The sequence below is a fragment of the Triturus cristatus genome, chromosome 5_2 (genome assembly GCF_964204655.1).
Source record: "Triturus cristatus chromosome 5_2, aTriCri1.1, whole genome shotgun sequence".
NCBI classification, from domain to species: domain Eukaryota; kingdom Metazoa; phylum Chordata; class Amphibia; order Caudata; family Salamandridae; genus Triturus; species Triturus cristatus.
The window spans coordinates 20,336,181-20,356,430 of NC_140588.1; the positions used below are offsets into that span (position 1 = coordinate 20,336,181).

The window sequence follows — 20,250 nt, forward strand, 5'->3', positions numbered from 1 at the left end:
GGTTTAAAGACAACCTTTATTGAAAGCTATCCTAGTGGTAGCTATGGAGAGCAGCCTTCAGGCTATGTCTTGAAGGAGCCCGGGGGCCAGGTGGTCTGTAGACGAGGGTGCCGTGGAGGGCAGTGTTCGGGTTGGTCTAGATCAGCAAGTGAAGGTGCTCCATAAAGGTTGTTGGGTCATCCGCATGGGTGCTCAGACGAAGGGTGTTTTTCCGCTCTCCAGAAATCCGGAGCCTGCGCGCCCTCTCTCCCTTACTCAAACCCTCCGTCCAGAGTTTTTCCCGGTAATTTTTAGGACCACCGGCCTTTATTATCAATGTCATGTTTTCCCCCCCACAGACACTTTATTACAATATCGTTTCACTTGCGTTCTAGGTGCCCTTCCCTTTCACAGTCCTGAGGAAGACCCCTATGTATGGTAGCCAATTACCTACAAGTCCTTGGGGTCGAAACGACGACACTTTACTTTTCAAGCCAGCTTGCAAACAACAGAGATTCTCTTGCTGTGTCTTATTTCTAAAGCTTGACTTTCTTTCACTTTGTTGACTTAAGTGCAATAGTGGCTAAATAATATGCCTAACTCTGTCGAGTGATATGAACCTGTTTTTATTTCACTAATTCCTTTGCCTATCCAATACACCTTATCCTCACAAACCATCACCCATCTCTTCCGAATTCCCCCTTCTTTCTCTTCTGGGCACAACATGTAGTTTTTCCAGATTTAATATGCATACATGTGTCATTGTGACGGTGTGATTAAATAACACTGACCTGTCTTTTGATTGTTTTTTGATTGTTTTCTTTTACGTTTTATAAGTGTGTGTATTAGATTGTCTTGCTAAAAATTTAGTTTACTGGGACCACCCTATACTGTACTGCAATTGATGAAGAGAGCAGGTTAAAAGCCCCTATATTTAAGTATATTAGACACTTTGGTGCTAAGGGTGTGCTGAACATGTCCTTAGCACTGCTTCTCAGATGCTAAGGGCATATCCAGCATCACTTTATCCTTAGTGCCCATCTCCACGGGTTCCTCACTGGGGATGGCCACCCCTAACTCATCCCTCAGCAAGTTCAGGACATCAGAGCTTGCATGGCGTGCTGACATCATGACACTGCTCAGAGACTTGCTGAAAGCCACCTTGCTTTCAGCAGATCTCCGAGCAAGATCTAATTCAGACGAGATCTGCTCAGTTGGAGGGGATATGGAGGGAAGAGACACATTGGGGGAAAGATAAGTGTGTCTCCTATTCCCTGGTGTCTCTTTTTTGTGCATTCCTGTTGAGGAATTGTGGGTGGGACCATGACCCCTAAGCAGGAATGCCCAAGTAGATCAACAGGAAGTATTTGTTTATGATGGAGCTGGCGCCTGGCCAAGGGTCACTCCTGTAAAAGGTAGCTATATTTGACCCCCCCACCTCCTGGAGCAGGCAGATCATTTTTCGTGGCTGATCTGTTCCTCAGTGTGGAACTCCCACTAGTTCACCAAGGATATTTTTGTTTGTGGGAGAAGTGGCTCCCTAGCTAACAGTTGCTGTCTGCAAGTGGGTACACATTTATTTTCCTCCCTCGGTGGGGGAGGTTCAGCTTTGTTTTTGAGGTTGATCTGCCCCCGGCGTGGAAACCCCCCTAGGTCACCAGGGTACATTTGTTTTTTGGGGGGTGAGCAGCTCCCTTCCTAATGGTGACTTCCCCTGAGGGGGCATATGTTTATTTTTGGTTTCTGCCCACCCGGGGACAGAACAGCCATTTTTTAGGCCAATTTGTCCACAGGGCAGAAACTCCACTAGACGACCAGGTTGTTTTTAGTTGACATGGGAAGCAGTCCCCAGTATATGTTTTCTCCCCACGAAAATAATGTTTAGAGGCATGGTTTCCAGAGTGAAACCCACCACTAGATCACCAGGGTGGTGGATAAAGCTAACAACTCACTGGGGATTGTGATGTGAAGTGTGAGTAAGCCTCTTGCACAGTGTTTGGGGCAAATACTGTGTGGCTTGTTTTTCACTCCCCTGGAGGGGCATATTGGTCAGTATTATTAGTGGGATGATCTCAAATGGGGCTGGACACCAACACTGGAATACTACTAGCATTTTCTAGGAGGTAGCACTTTTGATCTCCTTAAGGGGCATGGTACCCCTCGCTTGCTTCCGTCTATACTTTTCCAACTAGCTTCTTCGAGTCCTTCAGCTTCATAGGGAGTGGGCTGCATGTGCTATTTGTTCACTTTTTCCCACAGCTTGTTTCTTTGTGCTTAATTTATTACATTGCCTGTTTATTTTTGGAATACTGTAGTTGTGACTGGGAGCCCAGGACTACAACTCCCACAATACATGGAGAGAAATGTAGAGTGGGTGGGACACCTTTGACCAGAGACAAAGGCTGTAGGCTGTAAATGTGTAACCCAAGCTTAACCAATCAGAGCTGCACTGTTGTTTTCAGGAAGTGTTTGACATACTTGCAGCCTACTGCCTCATTTTCAGCTTTCTGTGAGTTGTGAGAGGTACTACTTTTGCCTAGCTCTCTCTCAGTAGTTAAGTGAGTGGAGCGAATGTTTTTCTTTGTTTGTATATTTGGGCTTTGCTTTGTTGGAATTATGCCACAGTAGTGTTTGATATGTTGTGAACTTGTTTTCTTCCTCTTGTGCGTTTGTGAAGGGGGTAATGTGTTCGTTGGTCATGCAGGACTTTGTTTTGGAGTTCTGTGTTAAGTCTGTTTTCCTACAAATGTGTACTTTTCTGATGGTATTCTGTAAATTGTGTTTGCTAATTGTGTGTGCAATTCTGTTTTATTGTTTCAGAAACGTTTTGAGTGTGTTTTGTTTAGAAACAAGTTTTAATTTATGTTTATCATAGCCCCCTGCACAGCTTTCAATATTCAAAATTCCATGGTTCTGATTCAACTTTTATATTTAACTGCATCTTCTCGTTCATGTTTGTTGGTGTCTTATTTATACCCCTATTTCTTTTACAGAGATGTGGTTGTAACTTCACAATGCATTCATCTTTTGTTCTGGGATGGCTGAGTGGTGATAGGTGAGTTTTGAGCTAAATGGTGGGTGACTCCTATTTTCCAAATGGCTGCACCACCATTAAATGTTTTTTGTTACTCCAATAAAAGTAGAAGTGCCTGCCATTTTGAGATTGCATTGTAATATGTGGCTGTTGGATGAGATAGGGCAAGTAATACACTTTTCATGGAACCGTGCCGCTTATGTGACTTCAGTGTTTTTTGTAATCTTCTCTGTTTTTTCTTTTTTACTTTTTCCCATAATTTGCACTTGTTTGTCAACTTAACGTTTTAATTTTTTTTTGCAGAGCAGAAATTTTGATTACCTTGGCCGCAAATACTGCATGCGGTTTCGGCACAGGTAGATCTGCAGTTAGTGTAGTTGCATGTGTTTGTGTCAGGGAAGCAAAAAGCATAGTAGTACTATTACCTGTACTAAGTACCATTAACCATGGTGTAAGAGATAAGTCAGGAGTTTAGTATCCAGTTGCAAATCCTTGGTGTTAATCTACTTAGGAAAATACATTTCAAGATGGCAGGTGATTAACATGCTAGCAATCTGCGAGTTGCAAGAGCGATGTCTTGTGATACTTGCAGAGGGATATCACTGATGCGTGTGTCTTCAACTTTGCACTTCAACTGTTCTTGTCAGGTGGTGTGCAATATCCCAGTGGGCGTCGCCGAGGAGCTTACCACTCTCATTTGAAGCTAAAATGTTGTTCTCCATTTCTCTTCCCCACCACCTTTTTCCCTTTCATGCAGGCATAATACAAGGGGTTCATCTTTCAGTGTGAGTGTGCTGTGGAACAGCCAGTTCCTCCTGTTCTGTCTTCTCTGGTGAGAACTATTTCTAGTCACACTTCATCTCTCACTGCGCATGTACTGTACAAAAGCCAGTTTTTCCTACCCTTTTTTCTTTAGTGAGAACTAATTCAAGTGTTGCTTTGTCTCTTAATGCGGGTGTGCTGTCGGAGAGTCAGTTCCTCCTGTCTTGTCTTTTCTGATGAGGATTACCTGTGATTTGTGAGGTGAGGTACTTTCTCGAAACTGTTCTAAAGAAGTTCTGCAGTGCTTCTGGGTACTGTTGGGTTCCTCAAAAGCATAACCAGAGAACTTATTGAGCTGAAAAAGACTTGTGTAATATCAATTCATATATGCCTATATCAAAAAAGTGCAATAATACTACTGAAACATAAAGGCATATACAACACAAGAGAGGATAAAGCTTTTCGACAATTGGGTGTCAAGTTTCCATTAACCTTAGTATTCCCAATTGTGGGAGGGAGGATGGCCCAATCAGTCTCCCCTAGAACCGGCTCCAACCCACTACTATGGTTCCAGGACCTCAGCCAAAGCACGGCACAAAGGGATTTTCCACTCTGTTGCCTCCGTAGAACAATGCAACAAACAAAACCGTGACTGCAACGTAACAGTGCACGTCGCCTAATCGATGTGCTAATTATGTAATTGAAGCCATGGCACCCCAGGTATGGCTTCAAAATTAGGTGTGTCAATTAAAACAAACCGTATTGTTTCCGAATGCCCATTGTCGCACATCATGGTCATATCACTAGAATGTTACCTGATGAGCCCTGACAACAATACGGACCCATCCACCACTCGTACAGGTTCCGGATGCTTCTTAGGGACAAAAACCACACCCAGAGCCTTAGCAAGAGTAATATCCCAAAAATTACCAGTGGCTCCTGATTCTAACAAAACCAGCATGGTTTTTCATAACTAAGCAGTTATGACAAGAATTATGGTTAAGGTGAAATACTTAGGAACACGCCATAGCATTAGCTAAATACTGAGAGATCTCATATTTCATGAGACTCGAAGATTCGACCACAACCCCTCTCTCAGATTGCTAGTTTTTCGATACCTTTGTCTGATGAATGTGGAGAATGTTGGTTCTGTCAGGTACAAAATTGATTCTTGGTTTACGCAATAATAACTTATAGAAAACAGTACTCAAACCTTTCAGTAATAATCAATGAAAAGGAAAGAGAGGGAAAGACAAAAAAATACAGCAGAAAATTAAATAAATCTGAAGTTGAATGAAGGATAAATCAATATATTCTTTTACATTTTATGTTATTGAGATATTAGAAGGTTGTCACAGTTCATGAACATACGAATTGTTCAAATGGCGCAAGTGATATGGTGAAAAAAGTGTAAAAAAAGGGCTACATGTGAAAAAGATATATACAGTGCTGCACGGATGGTTAAAAATGGTCATTCAAAGGACATCCATCCTTAGGTACATAAATCTCTGCGCCGCTTGGGATTTAAATTTCCATTTTGCGTGGGGCGGAGAGAGTAGGGACAGGATTATACCAAGCACGTCAACGTTTCGACCCAGAGAAGTGCGTGATTGTCTAGTAGGCACAGCGGGTCTTCCTCAGGACAAGGCGAATCAAGGGACAGCCCGAAAGGAAGGTCTTCAGGGTATTGTCCACCGTAGGTTGGATTTAAGGAAGCAATGACTGAAGTGAGGTACTTGATGGTAATGAATCACATCAATGGGGCAGCACAGTTCTGTAGCTCGGCATCCCGAGCCACACAGGCTAGGATCTACAGCAGACCATGGCAAGTGCACTACTCTTGGAGATCTTTCTCCCCAAGATGAAACATCATCTTCGCCCAAGGCAGAGCAGGATGGCCTATTTGTATCAGTTCACACAAGGATGCGTGAGAAAGATGTGTTTTGACAATAATGTTTGGTGTTAACAGTAGCTTGTGAACAATAACATTTATATTTAGATATTGGGCCTATTAATTTGGACTTGCAATAAAAGGTAGCGTAACATTGAGTAACGGCGAGAGCTAATAATGCTACTATGAAATAAAACAGCATAATAAATGTAAACAAAGCTATAAGTCAAAGGCTAGGCCAATAGGCCACAGGTCACACTGAGCTAATATATTGGAAAATATGCATGGTACACTCCCAACTAACATCTGCTTGCCTGCTAAGCTCAAATGTAGGGAGGAAGAAGGTAGACCTGCCTGATCAGGCTGACATTGCGACAGAGACTGCCCACAGAAATAATCAGGCATCAAGTCTTCAGGGAGGCCAGAAAGAAGTGAGACCTGGTCCTTTAATCTGCAATCAGGGTGGCAAGTTTGTTGAATCTTTTGCTGCAACAGGCCTACGGCACTGCACCCAAAAGAAGAGAGTTGGCCAATACTATGGTGAAACATCTGCTTGATACGCCCATGTCCACAAAGGTGCAATGAAGTCTAAGAAACAGACAAGGTTTGGGAGATAAAGCTCCTTCAGCTCCCTAGCATGTATTATCCCTTTCCAGTTCCTTGATAACCAGAAAGTGCTAGTGTGAGAGGAAAGTTGGTCTTGCAACCCATTACTTTCACCTTGCCAGGAGTATGTGCCACTTGCTTAGGGCCTAGGATGGCGTCCACATGGAAGTGAGATGGTCCATGCTACTGCACTAGAAGAAGGTAAGTTTAGGATAATGCCCAGGGTCAAGGTCCTGACCTAATTTCCAAACTCTGAATTATAGTCAGACGGTTTCAGAAGGACCTAATACAAATTGCTGTAGACACAGTGCACATGTGCACTTGAGGAATTTTACAAGACAAGAAACACAGAGACTATATAGACTGCCTCAGCAAACTAGCAATGATATAACATGCATGATTTAAAGTCAGAAAATTGTGGCATAAATTGCCCTAGCTGACAGATGAGATGAGAGGGACAAACAAGCAAAAAAAAGCAGAGAAATCCCAATAGGTATCAAGCTGGACCCTGCGATAAAAAAGGGCTGTCCTTGAGAGAGTGCATTCCAACCTACACTGCCACTGGCAAAAAGGGACAAGGCGAGGGTGGAATGAGAAGAGGGTGAGCCAAGGGCAACAGATGCGTGATTCATGTGTGTCCAGTATGAACATGAAAACTTCGATCTAACAACTTTTTAAAGAGGTTTCCAACCCTGCAGCAAGGTGACAAGTACCCACAAACCTGTAAATGGGAAAAGGCTAGGATGTAATAGTAATTTCATCTACACTTTCCACATTTACATTATCTGACCAAACATTCAATGAAAAGTGCATCATCAAGTGAACTGTTACAATGCCGGAGAAATGTTTTCATTACGCTGACAATATTCAGGAAATTTGCAAACTTTGCAGATGAGACATTTTCTTCTCTAGCCATTGTTCCTACAGTATGCAGTTTTGATTTTCTTTACGCTACATAACCTTTCGTGTCAAATTTGTACTCAAGACATTGGCATGCCACATTTGCATAATTCAGTCGAAAACCCCCTTCAGCCACATAAGGTATGGAAGAGAGGAGTAAATGCATAAATCCTTCAGGCTTACCATAGACAGACACTCCTGCCTTTATTTCAGGGTGTGTCAGCGTCAGGTGATGTGTGACGACTCCACCCCAGCAGAACCCAACTACAGCAAACCTCTTTGCATCACAGTGCTCCTTTAAATACCTTAAAGTAGCATTTGCTTCTCTGCAACAAACACAGTAAATGTTAATCAATTTATATAAAATCATAAAAGCACACAGCAAAGTACAAAGTTGCATGCATCATACATAAGAAAATACATCAGTGAATCAGCAATATTATCGTCATCCCATAAACAATAGGTAAGAATATGTTATCCTAGCAGAGAGTGACCCTCTTCTTAGTGCTCACAATAGCTTAACAAATTTAAAGGAACTTGGAACAGTATAAAACTGGATACTGTTTTCGTGTTAACAGCAAGTTATTCAATCTCAGAAGGGGCAATAATAGATTGAGGTTAAGGTTTTATAAAAAGGAAGAAAACAGTTGAATTAAAGTGCATTAGTACAAGATGTTATCAGCGAAATTGCATATATAATTCAAATATTACATCTGTAAGACAACGATTTCCTCAATGTTCAAGGAACGGCACTAAACCATAGCGCATCCTAACAGAAAAGGCCCCTCTTTTAAAGTTAACTACGGCATAATAGATTTCAGAAGATTCAAGAAAAAAGTAAAAATCTAAAACCTACTTGATATGAGCAAGGGCTATGTAATCTAAAGAGGGGGAGTAAGAAAATTGTTCTCAGGGTTTTATAAAGTGCACAGAAAAGTAAAAAGTGCAATGTAGATGGCTTTGAAATATTATCACAAAGCCATGGAGGAAGGTTTTTCATTCCTCAACCTTGAGTTGGAAATCCCACCCAAAAATGTACAGTGCCCAAGCGAAACCTAGTCAAATAAAATCTATGTTGTGAATTCAAGATAAACAAGCATTTTCAATGCAATAGGTCTCGCATTATTAAAGTTTGAGCTGTTGGCATTGCTAATAATAATGCAACACCAATAGCAGCTCAAAGATTCAGTAATGTGAGACCTGTTGCAATTGTTTTTTTTGGTGTTTTTTTATATAGCACTAACTTGAGTGAAAGGTGTGTATTTATGTTGCATTGAGTACAGTGTAATTATGTGTTGTGTTATTATGGGGCACAGAGTGGTATAGTGTGGAGTGTATTTATCTTGCATTAAGTAGAGAGTAATTATGTGACGTATAATTATGTAGTACTGAGTGGTATGTGGAGTGTATTTATGTTGTATTGAATACAGTGTAATTATGTGATGTGTAATCACACAACCACACCCAACCACACAGCCACACACACAACCACACCCAGAACCACACACACAACCACCACACACACAACCACACACACACACAACCACACACACACACACAACCACACACACAACACACACACACACCCACAACCACACACGACAACCACACACACAACCACAACCACACACACAACCACACACAACCACACACACACAACCACCACAACCACCACAACCACACACATAACCACCACAACCACACACACAACCACACATACAACCACACATACAACCACACACACTCAACCACACACACAACCACACACACACAATCACACACACAACCACACACACAACCATAAACACAACACACACACAACCACGCACACACACACAACCATGCACACACAACCACACAACCACACACACACCACACACACAGCCACAACCACACACACAACGACAACCACACCCACCATACACAACCACACACACACAACTACAAACACAACCACACACAACCACAAACACAACACACACACAACCACACACACAACTACACACAACCACACACAACCACACACAACCACAAACAACACACACACACCACACACACAACTACACCCAACCACCAAACCACACTCTCACATAACCACACACACAACCACACACACAACCACAAGCACACACACACAACCACAAGCACACACACAAGCACACACACAACCACACACACAGAGCCACCCACACAACCACACACACACACACAACCACACACAACTTAAGGGAATCGGGTAATGGAAAGAGAAAGAACTCTATCCAAAATCACACGTTTTCAGTCCAGTCAGAAAGTATGACTTAGCCACAACGAGTCCTTGTTTTGTAGCTAAGCAGATACAGTCAATTATTTCAGTAAGCCTGACGCGACATTAGAAAAAGAGAAGTATAGTGTAATTATTAGGCACGCATTGTTTACCTTGTAACCGCGTAAATATTTGCAGTGCATTTTATTTTACCTTGTAACCGCCTTCATTTATTTTACCTTGTAACGAAGTAAATATTTGCAGCGCATTTTCATTTACTTTGCCTTGTAACCGCGATTTTACCTTGTAACCGCGTAAACATTAGCCACGCATTCCTCCCAATTAAGCAACAAACTGTATTGCAGCTGCAAAGCCACAAGTAAAGTGATCGCAAAACTGAAAGCAAAGCCACAAGATGTATTTGTTTTACTGTCTGTTTCTTCTCTCATAGTGTATTCATCTTTCTCTTAGTTTGTGCATTTCTGTCTCTCTCTCAGTCTATCTGTGTGTCTCTATCTTTGTATATGCTCCTCTGTGCCCATCATGCTCCGCTATATGTGTCTAACTATGTGTACACTGTATTTGCGTGTATGAATCAAACTCTATAAGTGCCTTTTAGTGTTTATAAGATTCTGTCTTTATCTCTGCCTCTGTTCCTCTTTGTCTATCTGTCTCAGTTTCTAGCTTTGTGTATGTGCCTCTGTTTCTGTATATCTCTTTGCTTGTTAATCTCCTTTTCTATATGTGTGTACGTCTGTTTTCCTGTACCTAGGTCTAGCTCTGTGTATTTTTGTCTATATGTCTATAACTCTATTTGTAAGCAAGCGCCATTTTAGATTAAGGGAATCGGGTAACGGAAAGAGAAAGAACTCTATCCAAAATCACACGTTTTCAGTCCAGTCAGAAAGTATGACATAGCCCCAACAAGTCCTTGTTTTGTAGCTAAGCAGATACAGTCAATTACTTCAGTAAGCCTGACGCGACATTAGAAAAAGAGAAGTATAGTGCAATTATTAGGCACGCATTGTTTACCTTGCAACCGCGTAAATATTTGCAGCGCATTTTTCATTTTTTTTACCTTGTAACCGCCTTCATTTATTTTACCTTGTAACGAAGTAAATATTTGCTACGCATTTTCATTTACTTTGCCTTGTAACCGCCTTCAATTATTTTACCTTGCAACCGCGTAAAGATTAGCCACGCATTCCTCCCAATTAAGCAACACACTGTATTGCAGCCGCAAAGCCACAAGTAAAGTGAACGTAAAACTGAAAGCAAAGCCACAAGTAAAGCGATCGCGGAACCGAAAACAATCGCTTTTGGAAGCAGAGACAGCCGCCAATGGTGCGCGCACGCGCACCACAGACAGCCATATGCTTTCAATTATCATGCCCGTGTCTGGAGAGCTGGAAGTACGCCAAGATCAACGCCCTGCTCAAGAAACCCAAAGCACCCGGCGAAGGTCCTCGAGAAAACTGTCAACAAACAGCTGACCCGCTACCTCGAGGAGAACAACGTCCTGGAGCCATCGCAGTCCGGGTTCCGCAGCAACTACAGCACTGAAACTGCCCTCATCGCCGCCACCGATGACATCAGGGCCCTGCTGGACAACGGCGAGACCGCGGCCCTCATCCTCCTGGACCTATCAGCCGCTTTCGACACAGTCTGCCACCGCACCCTACGCACCCGCCTCCACGACGCAGGAATCCGAGGGAAAGCACTGGACTGGACCACCTCCTTCCTCTCCGGCAGAACGCAGTGCATCTGCCTCCCCTCCTTCCGATCCAAAGCCACTAAGATCATCTGCGGCGTACCCCAAGGATTCTCCCTCAGCCTGACATTGTTCAACATCTACATGGACCCGCTCGCCCACGTCGCCAGACTGTACAACCTCTACATCAGAGGTCTTCAAACTCTTTTACTCTGAGCCCCCCCAAAGAAAAATGTTTTGAGGTCGGGCCTCCCTCCAAAACTTTATGACAAGGATTGGGGGAGCGGGAGGGACATGGCTGCGTGCAGGGAGCGGGGCTTATGAGATGGCTTCAGGAATACTTTTTCTATAGCTTATGAATTGCACCACATATGAGACTTATAAAATAGCAAATGCATCAAACAAAAACAGATATCCCAAACAAACTGCTCCCCAAATTTGGGGTGTTGTGAGCCCCTCACACTCTTTGACCCCAATGCAACTATACCTGCTGCACTAATAATAACTGCAGTCCTGAGTAGCAGGCTATCTCCTTTGCCACCTCTTCCCCTCCATGATGGATCATCACCTCTGTCCTAATGCTTGAAAGGACAATAAGCTCTGATGCCCCTTTTTTTAAAGACTGTCCTATTTGTGATGCAGTGGGCCCCCCAAATCCCTGGGCCCCAGTCCTGCTGCATCTGCTCCTTTATGATAACCAGCAGTGGCCACTCACATACTTGGCAGCAGTACCAGCTTCACTAATGAATGTCCCTTTAAAAAAAAAAAAACACTTATATTGTCCCCTTCTTTGGGGTATCTCTCTGAAGAAGTGGTCTCTGGCCATTTGTAAACATAAAAATCAGTCCGCATACAGTGCTCCCTATTCTGGGCCTTCTCTTTGACAATATCTATGACTCTCGCATCTTTCTTCTGTATCCTAGACCATTACTGTGAGGCCCCGGGATCAAGAGGATTAGGGCTCTGCATACGAACGCAACCCTGCTGGCCTTCTACCTACCACCTTATGGACTCAGCTTTCACAAAAAAACTGCCCCTGAATGGTTAATACTGACTTTGAGATGCCTCTGCCTGAAATCGAAGTGTGAGTGGTAGTGCAGAAATTAAAAAAGAAACCATGGAATTATAAGTTTCTGCAGCAGTGTTTTCCACATATTTATCAGTGTACTGCATTTGCTACATAATCTTGCAGATTACAACAACAAAAAATCTTGATTCTAGCTCAAACGGAACAAAAGTTACTCTTGTAGTTGCTTACTGCTGTATTTGGGTGCTACACTGGTACTAATGAGGTGAAATATTTCTGCTGACAGCGTTACCGTGAGTTAAAATGACAAAATAATGAAATAATGCTAACCACAAAATGTGGCGCATTGTGCCGCATAATTTACCTTTTCTTGCTGCATAATTTAGTCAAACCTGCCCCATAATGTTGTCCTCTTCTGCTGAATAATTCCAGTGGATCTGCTTAAAGCTTTATGGTGGCAAAGATCTATTCTTTTTAAGATGTAATGTAAAGGAGTTATCAGCTGGGATCTGGAATAGTGGAGACACTTACAAAAATGTCTGCATTAGACACAGTTTGATTACTTATAACTAAAAAGTATGTTTTGTAAGAACTTGTTTTATCTCAATCACTGCATCATTTTGCAGCAGCCTAGCTTAGAGTATGCAAATACTGTTTTAAAATAATGACTTACAGATTCACAGTGCTTTCTGCCACAGACTGGAACCTCAAAGCACTATAAACAGGGCCATTGGAATTATACGGCAGGAGAAGGCCAAATTATGCAGCATGGTTGTCTAAATTCTGCAGCAAGCAAAGGCAAATTATTCTGCATATTTTGTGATAGCATTACTGCACTATTTTGCTATTTTTACACTTGTTAACATTGTCCTGGCCTTTACTGCCCCTCATAAGTACCACATTAACACCCACATATAGCAATAAGCAACAGAAGGGTGACCAGTCAAGCTTTAGAAAGGGCCTTCCACTGTGAGGTAACATGTGTTGCTGCATTTTTTAATCTGCAAATTATGCAGCAGACGATGCATTATGTGGCAAATGAGGAAAAACCATAACTATGCGCTGTGAGTGCAGGGTGAGCGTGAAAGTGAAGGGTGAGAATGAGGAGTGAGTTGTCTGAATGCAGGGTGAATTCCCAGACACTTGAAGTTAATCAGCATGTTATTGACGGGGCGTAGGGTTTCAGATATAAATTAAACTATCGCTATTATGGAATTCCTCAGGGAATCGAGTGTGAAGGAAATAAATAATGTGCAGATCCTGCAACAAACTTCCAGTCTTATGATTAGGGTTGCCAGCTCATTATTTTGATGTTGCAGACAGTACAAAAATAAACAGTCACCTAAAGCCCTATTTTCAGCACTTATCTGTGTGTACGTTGAAAAGGTAATATAAAGCACTTTTAAATGTGTTCTAGGTGTGCCTGAATGTTTCATGACTGAAAATAAAAGGAACAGACAAAGTCAAATTACAAATGAATACATAGTTTTTTATTTAAGACCCTATTTAGTGTCAAAGCAAGGTCTTTGCAGGCTCTTTAAACATACATGGATGTCATTTTTTATATTGGCAACCCTTTTTTATATTCCTTTTCATGAAATGCATTTTCACACTACAGCAGTAAATTTACAATACAAATGTAAGGGTAAATAGACATAATATCGAAAAAAAAATATCGAGTGGACAGAATATCGAGTTTTTAATATAGAATGGACAGAATATCGAATTGCCAAAATATAGTGGTGAAGAATATCGAAAATCAGGTAAGAAATATCGATTTCAATAATATAGAAGTAAGTAATATCGACAGTCATAATATAGTTGATAAAAATATCGAATTTTTTTATAGTGTTTTAAGTGTTAGTATATGTGTTAAAAGTATGTATTAATATTGGAATGTATGTTCGAATATTTTTAAAGTAATGAATTTTATGTTATTCTATTTTTGTGTAATTTAATTCCGTAGCGGGTTGTGGGTTTATAGGGGAGTAGGTGGGAAGTAATTTAATTATAGTACATTAAATAATAATTTATAGGAATTATTCATTATTTTTAATTTAATTTTGCGTTTAACTTCTGTAGTGGGTTGTGGGTTTATAGGGGAATAGGGTGGGAAGTAATTTAATTGTTATTAGTTAATTATTAATTGGTATTGAAAATTAATTGGTTGTTGATCAATTATTAATTGGTAAATAATTTGTATTAATTGGTAATTAATTTGTATTAATTGTTTAATTGATAATTATGGTAATTGTATTCATTTAATATTTGTAGCGGGTAGTGTGTTTATAGGGGAATATGGTGGGAAGTAATATAATTGTAAAAAATTAATTATTTAAATAATTTGTGTATATCGTTAATCAATATTTTATTAATTAATTATTAATTGGTATTATTTGCATTTATTAATGTGTGTTATTGAAAAACAATTGGTTGTTAATTAATTATTAATAGGTAATTAATTAAACAAAAATGTATTGGTATTTATAAATAATCAATTATTAAATCTTGTGTGATTGGTAATTAATTGTAATACTTGTTTTGGTATTAATAATTAATTCATTTTAAAAAATGTTTTAATTTATTATTTTCCCTACTATTGCACTTACTTGAGTGGGAATAGTAATTTTTACCCCTACGCTATCCAATGCTTTCCCTATTATTGCACTCTCTGGAGTGGGAATAGTAATTTTTACCCTCCCGCTATCCAACGCTTTCCCTACTGTTGCATTCTCTGGAGTGGGAATAGTAATTTTTACCCTACCGCTATCCAACGCTTTCCCTACTGTTGCACTCACTGGAGTGGGAATAGTAAATTTGACCCTCCCGCTATCCAACTCTTTCTCTACTGTTGCACTCTCTGGAGTGGGAATAGTAATTTTTATCCCTATGCTATCCAATGCTTTCCCTACTGTTGCACTCTCTGGAGTGGGAATAGTAATTTTTACCCCTACGCTATCCAACGCTTTCCCTACTGTTGCACTCTCTGGAGTGGGAATAGTAATTTTTATCCCTACGCTATCCAATGCTTTCCCTACTGTTGCACTCTCTGGAGTGGGAATAGTAATTTTTACCCCTACGCTATCCAACGCTTTCCCTACTGTTGCACTCACTGGAATGGGAATAGTAAATTTTACCCTCCCGCTATCCAACGCTTTCCCTACTGTTGCACTCTCTGGAGTGGGAATAGTAATTTTTATCCCTACGCTATCCAACGCTTTCCCTACTGTTGCACTCTTTGGAGTGGGAATAGTAATTTTTACCCCTACGCCATTTGACGTTTTCTCTACTGTTGTAATCACTGGAGTGGGAATAGTAAATTTTGCACTCCCGCTATCCAACGCTTTCCCTACTGTTGCACTCTCTGGAGTGGGAATAGTAATTTTTATCCCTACGCTATCCAACGCTTTCCCTACTGTTGCACTCTCTGGAGTGTGATTAGTAATTTTTAGCCCTACTCTATCCAATGCTTTCTCTACTGTTGCACTCTTTGGAGTGAGAATAGTAATTTTTACCCTTCCGCTATCCAACGCTTTCCCTACTGTTGCACTCTCTGGAGTGGGAATAGTAATTTTTACCCCTATGCTATCCAATGCTTTCCCTACTGTTGCACTCACTGGAGTGAGAATAGTAATTTGTATCCCTACGCTATCCAACACTTTCCCTACTGTTGCACTCACTGGAGTGGGAATAGTAAATTTGACCCTCCCGCTATCCAACGCTTTCTCTACTGTTGCACTCTCTGGAGTGGGAATAGTAATTTTTATCCCTACGCTATCCAATGCTTTCCCTACTGTTGCACTCTCTGGAGTGGGAATAGTAATTTTTACCCCTACGCTATCCAACGCTTTCCCTACTGTTGCACTCTCTGGAGTGGGAATAGTAATTTTTACTCCTACGCTATCTAACGCTTTCCCTACTGTTGCACTCACTGGAATGGGAATAGTAAATTTTACCCTCCCGCTATCCAACGCTTTCCCTACTGTTGCACTCTCTGGAGTGGGAATAGTAATTTTTATCCCTACGCTATCCAACGCTTTCCCTACTGTTGCACTCTTTGGAGTGGGAATAGTAATTTTTACCCCTACGCCATTTGACGTTTTCTCTACTGTTGTAATCACTGGAGTGGGAATAGTAAATTTTGCACTCCCGCTATCCAACGCTTTCCCTACTGTTGCACTCTCTGGAGTGGGAATAGTAATTTTTATCCCTACGCTATCCAACGCTTTCCCTACTGTTGCACTCTCTGGAGTGTGATTAGTAATTTTTAGCCCTACTCTATCCAATGCTTTCCCTACTGTTGCACTCTTTGGAGTGGGAATAGTAATTTTTACCCTTCCGCTATCCAACGCTTTCCCTACTGTTGCACTCTCTGGAGTGGGAATAGTAATTTGTACCCCTATGCTATCCAATGCTTTCCCTACTGTTGCACTCACTGGAGTGGGAATAGTAATTTTTACCCCTACGCTATCCAACGCTTTCCCTACTGTTGCACTCACTGGAGTGGGAATAGTAAATTTTACTCTCCCGCTATCCAACACTTTTCCTACTGTTGCACTCTCTGGAGTGGGAATAGTAATTTTTACCCCTACGCTATCCAATGCTTTCCCTATTATTGCACTCTCTGGAGTGGGAATAGTAATTTTTTCCCTCGCGCTATCCAACGCTTTCCCTACTGTTGCATTCTCTGGAGTGGGAATAGTAATTTTTACCCTCCCGCTATGCAACGCTTTCCCTACTGTTGCACTCACTGGAGTGGGAATAGTAAATTTGACCCTCCCGCTATCCAACGCTTTCCCTACTGTTGCACTCTCTAGAGTGGGAATAGTAATTTTTACCCCTACGCTATCCAATGCTTTCCCTGCTGTTGCACTCTCTGGAGTGGGAATAGTAATTTTTACCCCTACGCTATCCAACGCTTTCTCTACTGTTGCACTCACTGGAGTGGGAATAGTACATTTTACCCTCCCGCTATCCAACGCTTTCCCTACTGTTGCACTCTCTGGAGTGGGAATAGTAATTTTTATCCCTACGCTTTCCAATGCTTTCCCTACTGTTGCATTCTCTGGAGTGGGAATAGTAATTTTTACCCTACCGCTATCCAACGCTTTCCCTACTGTTGCACTCACTGGAGTGGGAATAGTAAATTTGACACTCCCGCTATCCAACGCTTTCCCTACTGTTGCACTCTCTGGAGTGGGAATAGTAATTTTTACTCTCCCGCTATCCAACGCTTTCCCTACTGTTGCATTCTCTGGAGTGGGAATAGTAATTTTTACCCTCCCGCTATCCAACGCTTTCCCTACTATTGCATTTACTGGAGTGGTAATAGTACATTTTACCCGCCCGCTATCCTACGCAGAAAATATTGAATATTTTTAATTAATATTACGTTAATATATATGTATTAATTTTTTTTATTTTACTTACATTAATTATTTATTAATTTTAATGTTATTTAAGTATTTTTAAGTATGTGTCAGTTAATTATATGTATTATTTCATTAATTTTACATTACTTTTAAAACATTTTAAAAATTCGATATTTTGACTAACTATATTATTTACAACGATATTTTGGATTCTATATTTTTGTACTTTCCTGTTTGGAGATAGGGATTCGATATTTTGGTATTCTATATTTTGGCATCGATATTTTTGTAAGTCTATATTTTTGTAGTCGATATTATGTCAGTGATCCAAATGTAAGGAATAGGCAGAGTCAGGGCCCAGGGGGTACCGGAAAAAGAAAAAAAACAAAGCCTCCGTAACCAGTTTCCAAAGGTATGCAAATGGTCTTTAAAGACCTGTGAAAAACTTTGGCGTGCTGGAGTCTTAATAAGACTCCAGACACTGCCCAGGGAGCCCCCAGCAGCAAACACACTGACCTCTGGCCCCACAGCACTCTTGAGGGCTTCAGAGTAAACGAAGACAGCCTGGAAATGCAGCAAATAAACATCGCTGCACTTCCAGGCGTCTTCATTTACATGTGCTTTCAGAGGCCTTTGCGCCCCCCTGGGATCCCCTCCACGCCCCCCCAGGGGGGCGCGCCCCACAGTTTGAAGACCTGTGCTCTACATCATCTCTTACGCCGACGACACACAACTGATCCTCTCGCTCACCAAGGACCCTCTCACCGCCAAAACCAACCTCCACGAAGGAATGAAAGCCTTCGCCCAATGGATGAAGAACAGCCGCCTAAAGCTGAACTTGGACAAGACGGAGGTCCTCATCCTCGGCTCCACCCCCTCTGCCTGGGACAACTCCTGGTGGCCGACCGCCCTGGGAGCAGCACCAACACCCACCGACCACGCACGCAACCTGGGATTCATCCTCGATTCAACGCTCTCCATGACCAAGCAAGTCAACGCCATCTCATCCTCCTGTTTCAACACCCTCCGCATGCTCCGAAAGATCTACAGGTGGATCCCCACCGACACTAGAAGAACGGTCACCCAGGCTCTCGTCAGCAGCAGGCTGGACTACGGAAACGCCCTCTATGCGGGAGCCCCGGCCAAACTGCTGAAACAACTGCAACGCATACAGAACGCCTCTGCACGCCAGATCCTCGACATCCCTCGCCACAGCCACATCACACCCCACCTGAGAGACCTGCACAGGCTTCCCGTCAACAAGAGGATCACCTTCAAGCTCCTCACCCACGCACACAAAGCACTCCACAACACCGGACCAGCATACCTCAACAAACGACTCACATTCTACACCCCGAACCGCCAGCTACGCTCCGCCGACCTCGCCCTTGCCACCGTCCCCCTCATCCGGAGAGTGACCACCGGCGGCAGATCATTCTCCTACCTCGCCGCCAAGTCCTGGGACACCCTCCCCATCCTCCTACGGCAGACCGAAGACCTACTTACCTTCAGGAGGCTACTCAAGACCTGGATGTTCGAGCAGTAGCAGCAGCCCCTCTCCCCAGCGCCTTGAGACGTCCTGATTGATTGATTGATTGATAGAAGGGGGTATCTAGACCCAAAGACAGCATCGTCAGAGTATATGAACACAGCTAGAACATGGTGCGTTATGCGTCAACCGTGGACATAGGGTACAACATAATGAGGACAACATAAGATAATGAGGGTGGGAGGAGCCGCCTGTGACCTGTTTCTGCGCTTGGTAGAACCCGGGGTGTGGGGGGGTGGGGGTGGGGGTGGTAGAAGAGGACTAGAGTTTACCAAACCCAGTGACACGGACAGGGTTCAAGACGCTTGGAAACCAGCGCTCTTCAGTCTATGTGAAGGCCAGAGACGAGCCTTGAGCGCCAGCCTCCTTCAGCTCGCACGAACCCCCTGCGCCAGTGACCATCTCCTGGAGCTTCAGTACCATAGCATCCCACTAATGCGCTATGGGAGGATTGCGTAGGCCAAGGAGATCTTCCCTTTGGAGTGTCATCCCCTCCACCCTTGCACAATTGAGTAGAGATCATCGCCAAGCAATTGTGGGGGCGAGAGAGGGGACTTCCATCTCTTGGTTATGAGACGCTTCGCTGTTATTAGCCCCAGGTCTAAAAATCTAGTGGTGGCCTTATGTTTCTTGTTTCTGCTGAATAGATGCAGGAGGTGGAACTCCCAACGGGGGTGGATCACCCGAGAGGTACAAGCCGCCAGGATACTTGATACGTGGGACCAGTAATCATGCAGGATAAGGCAAGACCATAACATATGTAGAATGTCAGCGTCTATGTGTTGGCAACGGGGGCAGGTCGCGTCATTTCGACGGAAATACCTGTTGATTTGGGCGGGAGTGAGCTAAGCTCGGTGCAAAACAAAGAATTGTATCTGTTTAAACCGTTGGTTGCGCGGGATGTATGTGGGGCTGCCCCGAACAGTGGTCCATTCTTTATCTGTGAAAGCCCTGCCCAGACCCTCCTCCCAGTGTTGCCTAAGCCGGGTGAGATCGGTTTCTGTGTGCTGTCTAATGGAAGATGTGAACCAACGTACCAGGTGTCGCCCTGTCCCCATCACATGAAGGTTTTGTAGTGTGTAGTGCATGGGTGGTTCTTGCTCAAGGGTCCCCCATGTAGACGCCAGGGAAGCAATAAGTGCTCAATGTAGTAGGAACTGCCCAGGGCATAGAC

The 20,250-nt window shown here is 42.7% G+C and overlaps 1 protein-coding gene across 3 annotated transcripts in view; it reads right to left on the reverse strand.

The window, feature by feature from the left end:
- Positions 1 to 20,250, reverse strand: part of CMBL (carboxymethylenebutenolidase homolog) — a 540,414-nt gene that overhangs the window by 233,005 nt on the left and 287,159 nt on the right. For all 3 annotated transcript variants that reach the window (XR_014962064.1, XM_085606773.1, XM_085606772.1), the window contains one exon: positions 7,356 to 7,498. Coding sequence is in view for 2 of the 3 variants with exons in the window: in XM_085606773.1 (XP_085462899.1) it covers positions 7,356 to 7,498 (143 nt within the window). In the remaining variant the exon portion in view is untranslated. The remainder of the gene's footprint in view (positions 1 to 7,355; positions 7,499 to 20,250) is intronic.